Source organism: Neofelis nebulosa, chromosome 2 (assembly GCF_028018385.1).
Source record: "Neofelis nebulosa isolate mNeoNeb1 chromosome 2, mNeoNeb1.pri, whole genome shotgun sequence".
Taxonomy (NCBI): domain Eukaryota; kingdom Metazoa; phylum Chordata; class Mammalia; order Carnivora; family Felidae; genus Neofelis; species Neofelis nebulosa.
Window position 1 is genome coordinate 197,443,486 of NC_080783.1, and position 16,715 is coordinate 197,460,200.

Consider the following 16,715-nt stretch of genomic DNA (forward strand, 5'->3'; position numbering starts at 1 on the left):
TCACCCTGGGGCTGCCCGACCAGCCGCCCACCAGGTCAAGGCAGCCACAACCAACACGCGTACGGCCCCCATCTGGACGACGGCTGCGCCTCGGAGCCTCAGTGGCCATCTGTGCAATGGGACCACTGGGGAGGGCTGGGATCGCCGAGGCAGGCGGGCAGGCGGGTGGGTGGGGCCAGCGCCGTGACTCAGCCGGGCGGGCGGGCGGGGAAGGGCTGCCCAGCCGGTCGGACCGGCCCGGGATGCAAACGAGCCGCCAGGGCCCGCCCGGGGCTGGGCCGCCCGAGGGGTGACGGGAAGGGAGGCCGGCCGGGCGCCGGCGAGCCCGGGACCCAGACGCGGCGCGGGCGGGCGCCCAGGCTGCGGACCGGGATGGGAACGGGGCCCCGCGGCCGGCCGCGGCACCCGGAGCCCCGCTGAAGCGGCCGCGAAGAGCCCGCGCGGGAGCCGAGATGTGTCTGCGCCTGGGTGAGCCGCGGCGGGACGGCCCGCGAGGCCCCCGCCGCCTTCTCTGAGGGTCACTTTCCGCTCTCGGCCTCAGTTTCCCCAGCAATGCGGTGGAGGGAGGAGGGCCGCTGGTATCCTCTCGAGGTGGGGTAGCGCCTCCGCCCTCCGTCCCCACTTTCCTTTCCGGCGGAGGAGGGAACCTCCAGGCGGGAGGAGAGTCGCTGGAGAGAGCAGCGCGCGCTTGGCCCAGAAGGAGAGCAGAGGGAGGGAGACCCAGGGCCCGGGGGAGCCCTGAGCCAGAGGCTCCCTGCCTTTTCGCCTCCTCAGCCTCGCAAAAGCCTCCCACCTCCAACCTTCCACTCCTCCAACAGGATCCAGACAGAGCGGGACTGGTGTGTCTCCTCCCCTCGCTCCTTGGGCACAGCGATGCTGCTCTTGGGCATCAGACAGACCCGGGGACTCCCCACTTTCTGGCCAAGAGACCTCATGAACCTCAGTTTCCTCATCTGTAAAATGGGGGTGGTAGCACCACCTCCCAGGACTGCTGTGGGAACGAAGTTGGCTCCTGAGAGTGAAGTGCCAACCCATTGCTAAGTGCTCTAAGAATGATCACTTAGACAGGAGAGGTCAGGACTGCCCTGACACTCTGTCCGGGGCTCCAGGCACAGCCCCACACTGGCCCTGTCCCTCCAGTTTGACCAAGTCTTGGTCCTAGGAGGTTGTTGTTCGTAAGCCCAACCCTGAGCCAGGTGGTGTCTGGGCTGCCAGGCAGGTGGGTGGATGGGGCGAGGTGGGTCAGGCCCTTGGGACAAAGCTTCCTGTTTGACTAGCAGTTAATCTTCATGAGGCCATCCCAGTTCCAAGGTCCCATCCAGCTATCACCTGCCCTCTGCTCTGAGACCCAGTCCTGCTCCAGAGGGTCCTGCAGGGCCCCAAGTGTCTCAGCGACCAGCTGCGCTGGCCCCTCCCGAGTTTGTATACCACAAGGTCACACAGAAGGGCTATGACAGCGGCCCTACCCTGCTGCTCCCAGGGACTGCTTCTTGGCACAGGGCCCCCAAGAATATCCACCCTACTGATTCCTTCCTCCCTCCCTCCCTCTTCCTTCCTTCCTTCCTTTCTTTTTCTTTCTTTCTTTTTCTTTCTTTCTTTCTTTCTTTCTTTCTTTCTTTCTTTCTTTCTTTCTTTCTTTCTATCTTTCTTTCTTTCTTTCTTTCTTTTTTCTTTTCTTTCTTCCGTCTTTCTTTTTCCTCCTTCTTACCTTCCTCTTTCTTTCTTTCCTTTCTTTTCCTTCCTTCCTTCCTCCCTCCCTTTCTCTCGTCCTTCCTTTCTCTCTCGTCCTGCCTCCCATCCTTCCTCCCTCCCTCCCTGTCCCTTTCTCTCTCTCTCTCTCGCTCTCGCTCTCTTTCCTTCTTTCTTTCATTTCTTTTAGCTACAGGGCTCCCATATATGAAATAGGATCCAACCCTTTCTGTCACAGATGAGGAGACTGAGGTGTAGGAAGGGACTTCCTAGAACTTAGTTTAGAGGCCTGGCCAGTTTCCCAGAGCTGGCTGGAATGAGGGGGCTGACAGGGCCAGGAGGCATAGTGTGTGTCCTCTGTGGCCAAGCCAGGACCCATAGGGGACATTCCAAAGAGCAGATATGGAACAGCCTGAGCTGCCCAAGGAGGAGAGATCCCTCCCCGTGAGGTGTGCAGACAGGGGCTGCATAGCCACTTGGCCACTCAGAATCTGCAGAGGAGTCTCTGATGTTCTTTTGGTCCCAGTCTCCCCCACTTGCCCTGTCCCTGTCCAGTCTCCCTGCACCAAGAGCTTGCTTCTCCCAGCACCCCCAGGGTATGCCCCACCTACCTTCCCATCTGTCTCCTCCTGGGACCCTCCTCCACTGGGAGACAAGGGTTATTCTTCCCGTTTCATTATTTTTTTTAATTAATTATTTATTTAGGTAATCTCTACACCCAACGTGGGGCTCAAACTCACGACCCCAAGGTTAAGAGTCATATGCTCTTTGGACTGAGCCAGCCAGGCACCCCTCTTCCCATTTTAAAGATGAGGAGATGGTTCCTCAGAGGCTTGAGTTTCTTGCCCCAAGTCAGTTCAGCAATTGTGAGTTGACTACTATGTGCCAGGCTCTACACACCAGACTGAATCCCGAGCAGGATCTGATCCCTGCCCAGTGCACTAGGGGCTCTTTGGGGCCTAGACAGTGACTGTCAAACTCACCGTGGTACCTTAGGGCCTGGCACAGAGCAGGCACTCTGAGCATTTGAGTAACAAACTCCTGAATGAATAAATCAGTGAATGGGGAGCTCCGTGGAAAGATCATGGACCTAGAGCTAGAGACCTGGGTTCAAGTTGTGGCCCTGTCACGCGTAACCTTGAGCACTGACAAGAACTCCTGCCCTTTATTAAGTACCACCTGTGTGCTTTTCCAGCCTTAGAGCCCCAAAGATTCTCACGAAGGTGTTGTGAACCCCTTTTCCAAATGAGGAAACTGAGGCTCAGAGAAGACAAGTCACTGACCCCAAGCCCTCCGGAAACAGACTTAGCACCCAGTGTCCACTAATCCTGCCAGGGCCTCAGTCTTCTCCTCTGCCAGAGGCTGAGCCGCACCATGGCCCTGACCTGGCTGTCCCCCACAGGTGGCCTGAGTGTGGGGGACTTCCGGAAGGTGCTGATGAAGACAGGGCTGGTGCTGGTAGTGCTGGGCCATGTGAGCTTCATTGCAGCCGCTCTTCTGCACGGCACCGTGCTGCGCTACGTGGTTGCCCCACGCGATGCCGTGGCTCTGCAGTACTGCGTGGTCAACATCCTCTCTGTCACGTCCGCCATCGTGGTATGGCCAGGCGGGGAGGGTGACTGGCGAGAGGGAGCTGGAGGGGGCTTGGGGTGGGCAAGGAGAGAGCCCCAAGCCTCTGGTCTCTCAACCTCTCCCTGCCTCAGCTGCCTTGTCTATTACATGGGGATGGTAGCATTGTCCACCTGAGAGGGTCCCCGTGAGTATGAATGAGATCACGTAAAGTGATCCACGTAATGAGATAGATCCCCGTAAAGTGCGTGTCATGGTATCTGGCGCATGGTTAGTGCTCACGCTTGCGAACTGGGATTATTATGATGATAAGGAAGTAACCAAGGCAGTGCTGGACAAAAGGAAGGAGCATCAGCTGAGCTTGGGAGGGTCCAGGAGTGTTCACAGAGCTGGAGGCCCCTGAGCTGGATATTGACGGATGAGTAGGAGTTCAAAGATAGGCTGTAATTACCATAGCCCACGTAGGAGGCACGCTGGGGCCAGCAAGTAGGAGAGGAAGCTGGGATGACATTCCAGAGACAGAGAGAATGGCAGATGCAAAGGTGTGGAGGTGGGAATGGCTAAGATCTATTCTGGGGACACCGAGAAAACAAATTTGGCAGGAACTTAGCATTAGGCATGGTCTATGGTAGGTGCTCAATTAATGGTGGCCGTGGCTATGACTAGGTGTCAGTACCTGTTTGAGGAATCCACGAATGAAGGGGCCTGGCATTCTGGAGGCCACAGAGCTCTTTCCCACCTGTTAGCAGAGGTGGCTGCAGCTTTTGGGCAACATCCATCCATCAAAGCCTTGAGTTCCATCTCTGCCACCTCCCGGCTGAGGGACTTCTTCCTCTCTCTAAGCCTAGTCTCTCCTCTACAAAGTGAAGCTCGAACAGCCCGCTGGCGTCAAGACTTAGGTGAATGGAGATCGCATGCCCCAGCAAGCGGGAGAAGCCTCAGTCAGTGGGACGGGCCGGGCTGTGCAGATGTGTGTAGTGTCCCCTGGAGTGACCCCTGGGGTTCCCCAGTGACCCCAGTGTTCCTCTCACCAGCCTTGTAAGGAACTCCGGGAGAGCAGTGAGCTCAGGGTTAGGAGATCCACCGGGGATGGGCTCTGGGCTGGACCCCTTCAGCTTTGCCCTCATTTCCTCCGTTAATCCTCAACTGCACCTGGCAACAGGGGGCGTCTGTTACCCCCGCTTTCCAGAGGGGGAAACCAACACTGAGGATTCACCCAACCTCCTGTCGATACAAAGAAGCCAGGCTGGATCTGAAACCGTTTGTGTCTGACGCCAAAGCTAGTGTCCTTTCTGTGAGCTCATCCTGCAGACTGGGGCTTAGCCCAGAGAGCTTGGGGCACTTACTTGGGGCTGTTCAGTGAAGTAAAGCCATTGCTGGGTGGCCATCAGACCACCTGCCTCCCATGGGCTCAGCCCATTGAATTCTCCTCCATGAAGTGTTCTGACTTGTTAAAATAACAATTTTGTGCTTAGTTCCTTGCCAGTTGAGTTTACTTAGTTTATCCCCAAATCTTTTCCACTCCAGACAGATATGTCATGTATAGCCTGTGACATGGCCCTGCGGCCCTGGGCTACACAGGTCCCTGTTTGAGTTAAACATCTATAGGCAGTGGGGAGTCACGGAAGGTTGTAGGCAGGGAGTTACCGGATATTAGAAACATCTCTTCGGGGCTGGACCGTGAGGAGGCAGTGCCTCTGTGCAGATGGAGGTAGTGAGGCCAAAGCTGAGTGGAGATGAGGGGCCGGGGGCTTGGAGGGCTAGAGTTGGCCTCGGTGGAATCTTTACCCGGAGCTGCCCCTGACACCTGCCTGCTCTCCTTCCCCACAGGTCATCACCTCAGGCGTTGCAGCCATCGTGTTGTCACGCTACCTCCCCAGCATCCCCCTGGTATGTGGCTCCTCCTGGGAGGGGCTGTAGGGGTCGGGTGGGGGCAGCAGCCACCCCAAAGGGCCTAGCTTGCCCGGAGGGAGTGACGCTGACCCCATGGGACCAAGCCTGACATCCGTTGACCGGTGGCCTCCCCCATCCAGCGCTGGACAGTGTTTAGTTCGAGCATGGCCTGTGCCCTTCTTTCTCTGACCTGTGCCCTGGGCCTCTTGGCCTCCATCGCCGTGACCTTTGCCACCCAAGGCCGGGCGCTGCTGGCTGCCTGCACTTTTGGAAGCCCCGGACTGCTGGTACTGGTGCCTGACTGTCCCTTCGACCCCACGCGCATTTACGTGAGTGCTCAGGCCTGGGATTGCAGGAGGGGGCAGGGCAGGGCTGGAGGAGTGGGGGGATGGGTGGTGACACCCAGGGGCTCATCAGAGGTGGGAAGGGTTCTTGGAGACCCACCCTGCATCCTGCCCCTTGTGCCCCCCCACAGAGCTCCAGCCTGTGCCTCTGGGGCATCTCGCTAGTGTTCTGCGTGGCAGAGAGCGTGTTTGCTGTGCGCTGTGCCCAGCTCGCCCACCAGCTGCTGGAACTGAGGCCCTGGTGGGGGAAAAGCAGCCACCACATGGTAAGGCCCGCCACCCCCTCCATCAGCCCCGACTCCCCATATTTCCTGGGAGCCCTTGCTGGGAAGCCCAGGCTGGTCTGCCCCTACCCTCTGCATGGGGCCCCTGCCTTGAGAACTGGGGCAGTAGTTTTTCCTCCAGGATGAAAGGGAGAAGCTCGGAGGCTTAGAGAGGTCAGATCTCCCAGCTAAGTCACACAGCTGAAACCTGGCTCCCCCAAGGCCCAGGATGAGTCTTGAGGGAGAGGGAGGAGTATCTGGGTTCAATCTGGGGGCACTCCAAGGGTATAGTCTGGCTCTTGCATGGGAGGGGGTAGTGAGGTTCTTTTGCCCCAGAGATCCTCCCAGCCCTCCCCTCATCCCCTCCCCTGGGTGTCCTATAGGAGCAGACCCAGTCCCTGGCAGCCTCTTGTGTCTCTGCAGATGCAGGAGAGCCCAGAGCCCGTGGAGGGCCATGACCTGCTGAGCTGCACCAGCTCTGAGCCGCTGACCCTCTGAGAGCTGGTGGCCCGTCCAGGCCCCGTGACCACTGGGGCCCCCTGCAACCAAGTCTGCACTGTGACCAGGTCAGGATTCCTGGAACAGACCCGAGAGGTATCACTGGTCACTCAGGGGCCCGGGTGGGGCTTTCAACCCCTTCCCTCAGCTACCCAGCCCACTGCACTGAAATGAGACTTTATTCTGAAGTTATTAAAAAGAACAGAGATGCTCCACATGGATGCATGCAGCAGGGGAGGGGACTCGGCCGGGGGCCCTGTGCTTCTTTCCCACACAGGATGCTGTGGTTGGGGCTCTGGATGTGTCTGCCCATCCGTGGGCCTGTGTGTGTGTCTTTCTGAGAGAGGAAAAAATATACAGAGGGATCGGTGGGTCTGTGTTCATCCGAGTGCTGAAAGGCAGGTGGGGGTTCATGGGACCCACAGCTGGGAGCCTGGAACTGCGGGCGGGGGGTGGGGGTGGGGGTTCCTTTTGCATCGTGGCCTCCAGGCCAACAAGAGCTGTGAAGCAGGAAGGGTCGAGGCCCTCCTGCAGGAAAGGACGACTCAAGGAAGCTTTTTCCTCAAACCCCCACACCTCCGGAATCCTTCCTCCTATTCAAATGAAGACAGCCTCCTCACCTGGGCATGATTCCGCCCTCCACCCAGGCTGAGAGCTACAAGGGCGGGGTGGGGGTGGGGGAGCTTGCCCGGTGGTTGGGGGAGGAGCTCGAGGCTGCGTGTGAGTCGGGGTGCGGGTGGGGGCGGGGGAGAATGGCTGAAGTTCCCTCTGGGTAAGGGAGGGCAGACCCAGCCAGAGCCTGCGTCTCAATCATTGCCTAAGGGAGATATTGCCTTTTGGACTGAGGGTGCTAACCGCTTGCTTGCTGTAGGGTTGCCTTCTCCATAGACCCCAGAGTGCAGGCCCTGGGGGCGGGGGGTGTGGGCAGGGGGCGGGGGGTGCGACCAGCCTGACCCCCAGCCTGGATAGACACAAGGAAAGGAAGCCGGGAGAGGGCCAGTGAAGGCAGGGAGGAGGGGGAACCTGGGTCCTGTCGTTCAGAACTGGGAGGCGCTGCTGGGGTCGCACTGCAGCAGACGCACGATGGACGGGTCGCTTTTGGCCCCGCGGATGAACTCCTCCAGGGACAGCTTGCCTGCGGGGCGAGGGGAGCAGTGATGCTGGAGAAGGCGGCCGCGCAGCGAGAGGAGGCCGAGCAGAGCCGCGGGAGAGGAAGGGGGAGTGGCACCCGCCCCGCCCCATCCCTGCCCCCTCACCGTCGTTGTTTGTGTCCATTTGGCGGAAGATTTTCTCGGTCCTCTTTTCTGGGGTCGACTCGTCTTCCGGCATCTTCATCACGGAGGAAACCATCTTGTAAATGGCCTGAGGGGCGGGAGGGGGAGGCAGGGAGTGAGAGGAGCCTGCCCGAGCCCCCTACCCCCAGCATCCAAAACGGCCTCCACACACGCAGAAGATTGCTGCCCCCGCTTGGGTGAGGTGGAGAGATGGTCACGGAGGCGTGGGGGAACGGGAAGGGGGGTTAGTTTAGGAAGGAGTGCCTGGAGAGGCTTCCCAGAAGAGGGGGCTATTGGAGCGGGCCCTGACCAAGTTCCCTTGGAGCGCCAGGTGGGAAAGGCATTGCTGGCAGAGCAATCTGCACGTACAAAGGACCTGCAGCAGGAAGCTGAGTGGGCGCCGAGAATTTGGGGGTGGCTGAGTGCAGTGGGCCAGGAGAGAGGTTGGAGGATATCGGGACCCAGATAGCGAAGGGGCTAGAATATCGGGCTTAGGAGCTGGTGCGGGGCGCTGCGGGCTCCAGGATGAGTACCGGTTTAGAGCTGCTTTTCTGAAACTTCGGGGCCCTGGGCAGCCCGCGCTCGGCCGCCTACAGGGGGCGCTGGACGAAGGAGGTGACATTGGGCTGCGGCGCCTGTGTGGCCGGCAGGGGGCGCAGAGCCGCACTAAGGGCTGTAGGGCTCGAGGCCGCAGGGCCCAGAGAGGGCGGGGGCATTATGCAAATAAACGCAAATGAGCATCTGCCAGAGGCGGGGACAGCATGCGCTCAGTTGTGCCCAAAACCGCAGCTGCCACGTGCAGGATCTCTGGAGGCAACACGAAGGAGGATATTTGTGCTAAATGTAGGCAGAGCACGTAGGGCTTGGCCTGTGGAATAGACTGGGTCCTGGCGCCCCAGAACTCAAGGACCAGACGGATCCCCCCCAACGTTCCAGCTCTTTGCAACTGACACCTCTGCCAAGAAGCCTCCCTTCTCCCATCCCATAAACTTCCCTTGCCTCAGATCCAGATCCGGCCTCCGTACTGGTCTCTTCCGGCCTCTTTCCCTCGCATCTGTCCCCCACGCTGCCTCTGAAAGCTTTCCAAACACAGATCTCCACCGCCACGTCCCCAGCCCAGTGGGCCGCCGCCTCGCTCCTATCACACACAGGCTTCCCTCCAGGCCCACCGTGCACCCAGCTCCTTCTGGATGCTGCCCCACGCTCCTTCTGCTGCCTCCCACTCTTCTTTGGGACTCGACTTACATAGCGCTTTCTTAGGGAGGCCTTCTCTGATCCTGCCTGGGTCAAGGTCCATATGCTGGCCCAGAGCCTCCTGGGCTCTTCCTTTGGGGACACCTCTCTGAAAGCAATTTTGTAGGATTGCACCTAGTTTCCAGCATACAGCTAAAGATCATGGATATCTAGCTAGTACCCATATCCTCAGAACTTAGCACAGTGCCTGACATCTGGCAGGGACTCCACGGCTTAAAAGCCTTTGGTGCCTCCCACTGCCCTCTGTACCAAGTCCAAACCATTCAGCCCTGGTCACTCAAGGTACTTCTCGTTTGGTCCCTGCTGACCTCTCCATCATCAGGCCTCCCCTGGTGAGTGACCCTGCCACAACCAACCCCTCCATGCCTTTCAGGTTTCCCAGAATATACAGCCTCTTCCTGGAATAATAGTACTAGCTGCCACTTATCAGGCTCCTGCCGTGTGCCAGGTACTTTACATGCATTATTTCTTAACCTCACAACGGCCCTGAAAAGCAGGTATCATGATCCCCATTTTCCAGATAAGAAATGGAGGCTTAGAAAGGGAATTGACAGCAGAGACTGAATTAGAATCCACTCCTTCAGAGTTGTGGGATAGATGCTTGTGGGTAGCGATGACCAGCAGGGATTTTGAAGTAAGATGGACTTGGAGTGGCATCCTGGTTCCACTAATGTGGAAGCCTTAGACAAATCCTTATGTGTAGCCTTGGACAAGTCCTTAACCTCTGTGAACCTGTTTCCTCATTTCTCCCTCATTAGGATTGTCCAGACGATTGAATGAGACACTGTTGTAGTTAGAATAGTAGCTGGCTGGAGTAAGTGGTCAGCAAACAGCAGCTCATAATATAATCATTACTCATCCACCACATCCTCAGGCCTTCCCTGCCTTTCAGTCCCCTAGACTCCAGATGCCACATTTAGCTAGTCAATGTGGGCTGCAGACTTCTTCTCTCCCACCAGAGTGGGAGCCCCAAGAGGCCAAGACGCAGCGTTTTCCCTTGTGGTGTGTCCACAGGGTTGGGTCCTGAGAAGGATGGCCAGGTGACTGCTCCCCTCGTGACAGCCCTCTCCTCGGTCTCCTAATTAATTGTCTGGAATTGTTGTGCACTTACTGTTTCATTGGAGCCAACTTGTAATTAATCAGTCACTGGGATTTGCAGAGCTCTGTCTGCACCGGCCATCTCGGGCTGCCCGGCTGCCATAAAGGAAATCAGGGCCTACGTAGCAGAGGTCAGCCAGGCAGGGGTCCTGAGGGGGCCGAAGGAATGAAGCTGGGCATGACTGATGTCTTGGGTTTGGCGCCCCCAACAGGGCTGAGATTTACCAGTATAGTGCAGTGCAACCACACGAAGTGGTAAAACGTGAACATCTCTCATATTGGTTGGTATGTTCAATCGCTGAGCTGTTGCTGTTTTCCATCACCCTGATTGCCTCAGCCCTTCCACCAGGACCCCCAGAACTTCCCACTGTCCGTCAGCTAGAGAGTTCATCCCTGGTCCATGGGGGTCACAAACATTAAGGCTTTACCCTAGCGATAGACACAGGGACGGCAGCGCATCCCCAAGCAGCCCATGCTAGTCTAGCCCAAGAGAGCATACCCTGGTGCTTAGCAAGAGAGAAGCCAAAGCAAGAATCCAGTAGGGGCTGGATGCAATGGAAGGGGAAGCAGCAGAGCCGAGGAACCAGAGGGAAAGGATTCAGAGAGGCAAAAGGAAAGAGCAAGAGCTTGTGCAAAGCTGTGCAGTGGGATTACTCAGGGCATATCCTAAGGATGTTGAAAAGGCCACTCTGGCTAGAGCAGAGAATGTGCAGAGGAGAGAATAGCAACCGACAGCATCTAACATTTGCCAAGTAACAATCATATGGAGGACTCTCTTCTCTCCTGCTAGAGCCCCTGTCCCACTTTATACCTGCAATAACCTGGTGCTGTAGGGAGCTAACACCCTCACTATATGGATATATAGTGAGGCTCAGGCAGAAAGTGAACTAGTAACTGGATAGATAGACTAGAACCAGAGCCCTGATGGACTTCAATGCTGGTCCAGGGGGATAGGCACTCTGGAAGATTGAGCTAATATATGCTACACTTAAACTTGTACTAAGAAAGAGCATTTATGTCAGGTCCTTAAGTCTCCCTGTGAGGTCAGTATCACCATCCCCATTTTACAAATGGGAAATCTAAGAGTTGAAGCCAACTCCAGAACTAGAAGCCAGATCCCTTTCTAGGGGCAACTCTGAGTGGTGGCCAGCTTAACTTGACTCCACCACATACACGCTGTGTGACCTTGAGCAAGTCACTTCACCTCTCTGAGCCTCACGGGGTTATGGTAAGGATGCACTGGCTCACGGATATAAACATATCACTTAGTACTAGGTTTTTAGTGGGCCCTTAGTTGAAAGGTGGCTGGGTGTCCTCATGGAAAGTGGATGGTGGACCCAAGGTAGTCCACTTACAGTCTGTGTGGCTTTGGGCCAATGTCTTTACCTGAGCATTCATTTTCTCCTGAGTAAATGAGGATCAATGAAACATAACTGGCCTGTACTCTGAAGAAATGTCAAGTTTTGAAAGACAAAGACTGAGGAATTATTACAGATTACAGGACTCTAAAGAGACACAACAGGGGCGCCTGGGTGGCGCAGTCGGTTAAGCGTCCGACTTCAGCCAGGTCACGATCTCGCGGTCCGTGAGTTCGAGCCCCGCGTCAGGCTCTGGGCCGATGGCTCGGAGCCTGGAGCCTGTTTCCGATTCTGTGTCTCTCTCTCTCTCTCTCTGCCCCTCCCCCGTTCATGCTCTGTCTCTCTCTGTCCCAAAAATAAATAGAAGACGTTGAAAAATAAATAAATAAAGAGACACAACAATGAAATGCAATGTGTGATCCTCAACCTGGGTAAAAAGTGCCATACGGAACATTTCGAGACAGTTGACAAAACTGGAATATGGTCTGTAAGTTAGATAATAGCATTTATCTACATTAGAAAATAGTTTCTACATTAAATGTCCTGACTTTGATAATTATATTATGGGTCATGTAAGAGTATGTTCCTGTTCTTAGGAAATATATCCTGATGTACTCAGGGGTAGAGGGTCATGTTCAGAACAACAGCGAAGCATTGCACACACGCTCGCATGCCCGTCATGATAAAGCAAATATGGCAAAAGTTAATTGGTGAATCTGGGTAAAGGATATATGAGAGTTTTCTCAACTTTTCTTTAAATTGGAAACCAGTTCCTAATAGTTTTTTAAATGGGTCACAAGAGTAGCACCCGCCACTACCTACCCACAAGGGCTCTCGAGAGGATGAAAGGGAATGGGGGGTGCCAACTGCTGGGCTCTGCATCTGGCATTCTGAGGGGTCCAGGGGCCCACCTGCACAATCTCGAGCATCTCCTCGCGGCTGATGTAGCCGTTGCCATCCAGGTCATACATGCTGAAGGCCCACATGAGCTTCTGCTCCAGGCGGCCACGCGAGGTCACGCTCAGCGCGATGATGAACTCCCGGAAGTCAATGGTGCCATCGCTGTTGGTGTCAAAGGTGCGGAAGACGTGCTCGGCAAATTTGGAGGCGTCACCATAGGGGAAGAAGTTGGCGTAGATCTTCTTGAACTCGTCCACGTTGAGGATGCCCGTGGGGCAGTCCTTGAGGAAGCCCTTGTACCACTCCTGCAGCTCCAACTCCGAGAACTCCGTGTTCTCCCGCAGGTCCTGCAGCATCTCTGGCCGCAGCTTGCTGTTCTGCTTGCCCATGGCCACCAAGCCAAGTCCCACCTGGATTCCCGAGGGGGTCAAGGGGTAGAGAGGAAATGGTCAGGCCCTCTTGGCCCCTTGACGCCACTCCAGGAAGGCCCCCCAGACACCAGGCTCTCCAGTCTCTCATTTGACCCAATGAAAGAGAGCAGCTGGCCCAAAGTCAACAGCCCATGCCCCGGCATCCTGCCCGTGACATGCTCCACACCATTTCCCAGGACCTTACAGTTTCCCAGGGAACAGACCAGGAGACGGAGGAAGGGAAGGGGGCTCACATTTACTGGAGAGCCTTCTCAGTGCCGGCCACTGGGCTTTCACAAGTGAACATCATTCCACACTCACAAAGTGAAGTCCAGGAGTTAGCCCCGCTTTACAGAGGAGAAGGCAGGCTCAAGGAAGTGAGGTGACCTGTTGCAGGTTGCAAAGCCGTGGAGTGACAGGGCTGCCTCCCAGAGTTGCCCAGGGAGGTGCAAAAAGGCCTTCTGGTCCTCTTCCCTCTTCCCTCCTGCTCCTTCTTTGCCTCGCATATGCCTGCTCATTACAAAATACACCTGCAGCCCAGACACTGACCTGTTCTCTCCCCCACACACGTGTGCCTGACAAAGGCCAGCGTAAGATAGATGTTAACCTAGGCTCCAGAGCCAGACCACCTGGGTTTGAATCTCAGGTCTGCCTCTTGCCAGCTAGGTGACCTCAGATGAGTTCCTTATACTCTCTCTGCCTCATCTGTAAAACGAGGGTACCTACCTCATTATTGTGGGGATTAAATTAGTTAATACATGTGAAGCACTTAGAATGATGCCTACACATATATGTGCTACATAAGTGTCAAATAAAAATGATTTATGTGTACCCAGATGCCACAAGACTCATGCACAACAATATACAAATGAATACACACTGACACATATTAATGCTACATAGCTCACCAAATCCATACACTGGCTCCCAGGCCACTCACATACCACCATGGGTCACCATGTCTCCACACAACATTCCCGCTGCTCCACAACTCACATGTACTGACACACGGCACCACTCACGAACAGCTCCCATACCCTGTGCATCAAGACACCAGCCCACGACCCCACATGTCTCACAAATGCCATCACAAGCCAACTCCCATGCTGACACCTCTCACATGGCCAGCTGCACGTGGGACCCTCAGGCAGCCTTGCCATCTTTCTTTTCCCAGGGGTGCTTGCAGGTCCCAGGAGAGGGAGCTGCAGCCCTTCTCAGACATAACAGGGGCCTCTTTTCCAGTGAGAGCCCTGGCCAGCCAACCTTTCTCCAATACTTACCTTTCACATAGTCCAGAAAGATCCCCTCAGTAAAGGAGGTTAAGGCGCGGAGGGCTGAGGGGAAGGCAATGGAGAGGAGACAGCCAGGCAGTTCCAGGCAGGAGTGTAGGGGTGTATGCAAGTGAATCCCTCCCCCCAGCCTCGGGCTGTGAGTGAGACAGGGTGAGGATGTTCCTTGTGTGTGCATTTGCACATAGCTCTGTGCACATGTGGATGAACATGTGTGTGAGTGTTCACGTATGCACATATGTCTCGGGTTTCTGCATGGCATTTGACTCCCGTGTGTTTCAGTCAATATATGTGCGTGTGACTAGGTACGCACCCATCACAGTATGAGGGGGATATGCCTGAGTGGCCATTTAGTGGACTTGTGTGTGTCCTCAGCAGTGTCACATGCATGTTTTTGCAAGTTGGTGACCCTCCATTCTAAAGCAGCCTTTTCTGCCCCAGACTGAGGACCCAATGAACAAGTGTGTGGGAGGGGACTGAGGAAATGCGTGGGGCTGGGGCGGAGAAGTGTGTCCCTTAGTCCCCTCCTCAAGGTCCAAGGAACTGGGTCATCGGGGCGGGGGCAGAGAGATGCGCTGGGCAGGAGAGATCTTCCAGTGGCCCCCTCCTCCCTGCCACCCTCAGAACTGCCCCTCCAAATCGGAAGACTTGGAAACGAGGGTGGTAGAAGGTTCTGTTGTCTCCGCAAAGACCCCTAGTCCCCCGAGTGGGAGGCCCCCCAGCTCGACCTGAGAAACTCGCCCTGGGGACCTTCTCCAAACCTCTCCCCAGCTCTCGCCCTGAGCCCACGCTTCAGAGCGCCGGGCGCGGGGCCCCTCCTGGAGGGGGCGCTCCGAGGCGGCCGGAACGCGACTCCTCCCCGCTGGCCACTCGGCGGTCAGGACCCTGGAGAGCGCCGCGCTCTTCCCCTGGGGAGCCCCCTTCTCCCCAGCGCCCTCGGAAGGAGGCTCCCCGGGAGGCGCGAGAGCCGCGGGGTTGGAGAGGCTGGACGGGGCCCCCTCCCTCCGGGCTGCCCCCTCCCCACATCACCCAGCCCCGGCCGGAGCGGCCCCCACTCACCCAGCGACGCGGAGACACCGACTGCGCAGGGAAGGCGGCGCTGCTGCGGCGCGCGGCGGCAGAGGCGGCCGGAGGGGCGGGCGGGGGGCGGGGGGAGGGACTGCCAGGGAGACGCCCCGCGGCGTTGGCCCGGAGCCCCTCCCCTGGGGGGGGTCCCTGTTCCTCCCCTTCCCCTCCAGCCCCGGGGCGGGGGGAAGCAGTGAGCTAGGCTCTGCTCCCGCCCCTGCCCGGGAGAGGGAAGGGGACGCCCTCACTTCCCCGGCCCCCTCACTAGGGAGCGCCCGCCGGGGGAGGAGGACAGAGGTTTCCATCTCCTCAGCATCTCGACTCAGGTAGCCCGAATGGGGCCCGGGGGGTCAGTGCCCAGAGACGTCTTTCCGAGCCGGGGACAACCCCGGCCGCTCCACCCCCAACCCTACCTGGGCGCGAAGCCGCACGTCGCTCAGCGAGCGGAATCCGGAGCCTGGGCGGTTAGATAGGCGCCCTCCTTGCCACCACGCCTCAACTCTCGAACTAACAGAGCTGGGGTCTCTTTCGCGAGGGGGCAGCTCCCATTTCTCCAGTCCGGGAGGTCTTGGCGCGGGGGGGGGGGGGGGGGGGGGGGAGAGACACGCCCCCTCCCCCACCTCGGCCTTAGAGAGCTCCGCCCCCATCTCCTGCCCACCGCCCCGGATCTCACCGCCCTTCCCCCCACCCCCCACCCCTCTCAGAATGAATCTCACCTCCTAACATTGATCTAAACTGCTCCTCCCAAACTCGCTTCCTTCCCCAGGCTTTGCCTCTGCTGTCCAGTCTCGGGGGTTCTGAAGTGCGTAGGCACCTTACCTCAGGAACGCCCTTCTCCGGAGTCGCTGACCCCCCAACACATCTCCTCCTGCCAGGATGGGGGCTGCATCCTCCTTCAGCCAGCTTCTGCAACACCCACACACACACACACACACACACACACACACACACATCCTGGGCTCGAATTTTGTGCTTTATCTCTAGGAGGTGGGCCTTATTGTCCCCTCTTCACAAATGAGCAACCTGAAGTTCAGAGGGGTAAATGATTTTCCCCATGTCTCACAGCTGGTGAATGGAAGGCCTGGACTTGAATCCATATGCCTTCATCCTTTCATCGCACAAATATTCATCAAGCACTATTTCTGTGCCCAGCATTTTTCTAGGCAGTGGGGTTACAGCAGCAGGCAGTAAACAGTGGACAAAATATACAAGTCAACTCTGTAGTGTATTAGATACATATTTTGGGAAAATTTGAGATCGGCGTTTAGAGGTTGGGACGGTGGCAGTGCTGAGGACCATTCCAAAGATTGTGAGGACCGTTCCAAGGATTGTAGATTTTATTCCAGGTGACATGGGATGCTCTAGGTTGGGGCCTTGAGCAGAGTGAGGGTCTGACTTTCAGGTCAAGCTTCCTCAGGCATTCTGTCAAGAACAGACTTGAAGAGTGGGGGCCAGGGTGGAAGCCAGGGGCCATTTGAGGGTGAGAGAGATGAGTCTGGTTACTTTGAAGGTGAGCCGACAGCATTTGCTTTCTGACTAGACACCTCCTCCCAAGTCGGTGGCAGCCGGGACACCCCTGGCTCTCCAGGGCTCAGACCAAAGCTCCACTTCCAGGTCCCCAACCAGGCCACTCAGATGGTCAAAGTCTAGTCTTAGTCCTTCCTGCTTGAGGATGGGGAGGTCTCAACTGGAGGATCTGGGGAGCCAGGCGGCGGTGGAGGGGGTGGGGGAGGTTGGACATGTGGGCCCTCTAGAACATCAGTTCCTCCGTGTGCCTTCGCTCTGGTGTTGGGACCCCCAGTGGAGGCGTG

General features: G+C 57.0%; 2 protein-coding genes across 2 annotated transcripts; one reads left to right on the plus strand and one right to left on the minus strand.

Annotated features, from left to right (window-relative positions):
* Positions 1-261: 261 nt before the first annotated feature.
* On the plus strand, positions 262-6,471 carry TMEM54 (transmembrane protein 54). Its single transcript, XM_058718187.1, has 6 exons — positions 262-468; positions 3,092-3,285; positions 5,089-5,148; positions 5,292-5,480; positions 5,627-5,761; positions 6,182-6,471. The coding sequence occupies exons 1-6, from the start codon at positions 453-455 to the stop codon at positions 6,254-6,256; spliced, it is 669 nt and encodes a 222-aa protein (XP_058574170.1). The 5' UTR covers positions 262-452; the 3' UTR covers positions 6,257-6,471.
* Positions 6,418-15,004, minus strand: HPCA (hippocalcin). The gene is made up of 4 exons (XM_058718188.1): positions 14,899-15,004; positions 12,152-12,550; positions 7,513-7,618; positions 6,418-7,391 (listed from the first exon to the last, which is right to left on the minus strand). The coding sequence occupies exons 2-4, from the start codon at positions 12,527-12,529 to the stop codon at positions 7,294-7,296; spliced, it is 582 nt and encodes a 193-aa protein (XP_058574171.1). The 5' UTR covers positions 12,530-12,550; positions 14,899-15,004; the 3' UTR covers positions 6,418-7,293.
* Positions 15,005-16,715: the final 1,711 nt, after the last annotated feature.

Excerpts from the sequence above, each read along its gene's own strand:
- TMEM54 (XM_058718187.1), top strand. Across the intron at positions 5,149-5,291 it reads ACCTCCCCAGCATCCCCCTG|CGCTGGACAGTGTTTAGTTC; the intron begins GTATGTGGCTCC and ends TCCCCCATCCAG. Across the intron at positions 5,481-5,626 it reads TCGACCCCACGCGCATTTAC|AGCTCCAGCCTGTGCCTCTG; the intron begins GTGAGTGCTCAG and ends GCCCCCCCACAG.
- HPCA (XM_058718188.1), bottom strand. The coding sequence starts at position 12,529 with ATGGGCAAGCAGAACAGCAAGCTGCGGCCAGAGATGCTGCAGGACCTG. Across the intron at positions 7,619-12,151 it reads AGATGCTCGAGATTGTGCAG|GCCATTTACAAGATGGTTTC; the intron begins GTGGGCCCCTGG and ends CCCGCCCCTCAG. Across the intron at positions 7,392-7,512 it reads AATGGACACAAACAACGACG|GCAAGCTGTCCCTGGAGGAG; the intron begins GTGAGGGGGCAG and ends CTCGCCCCGCAG.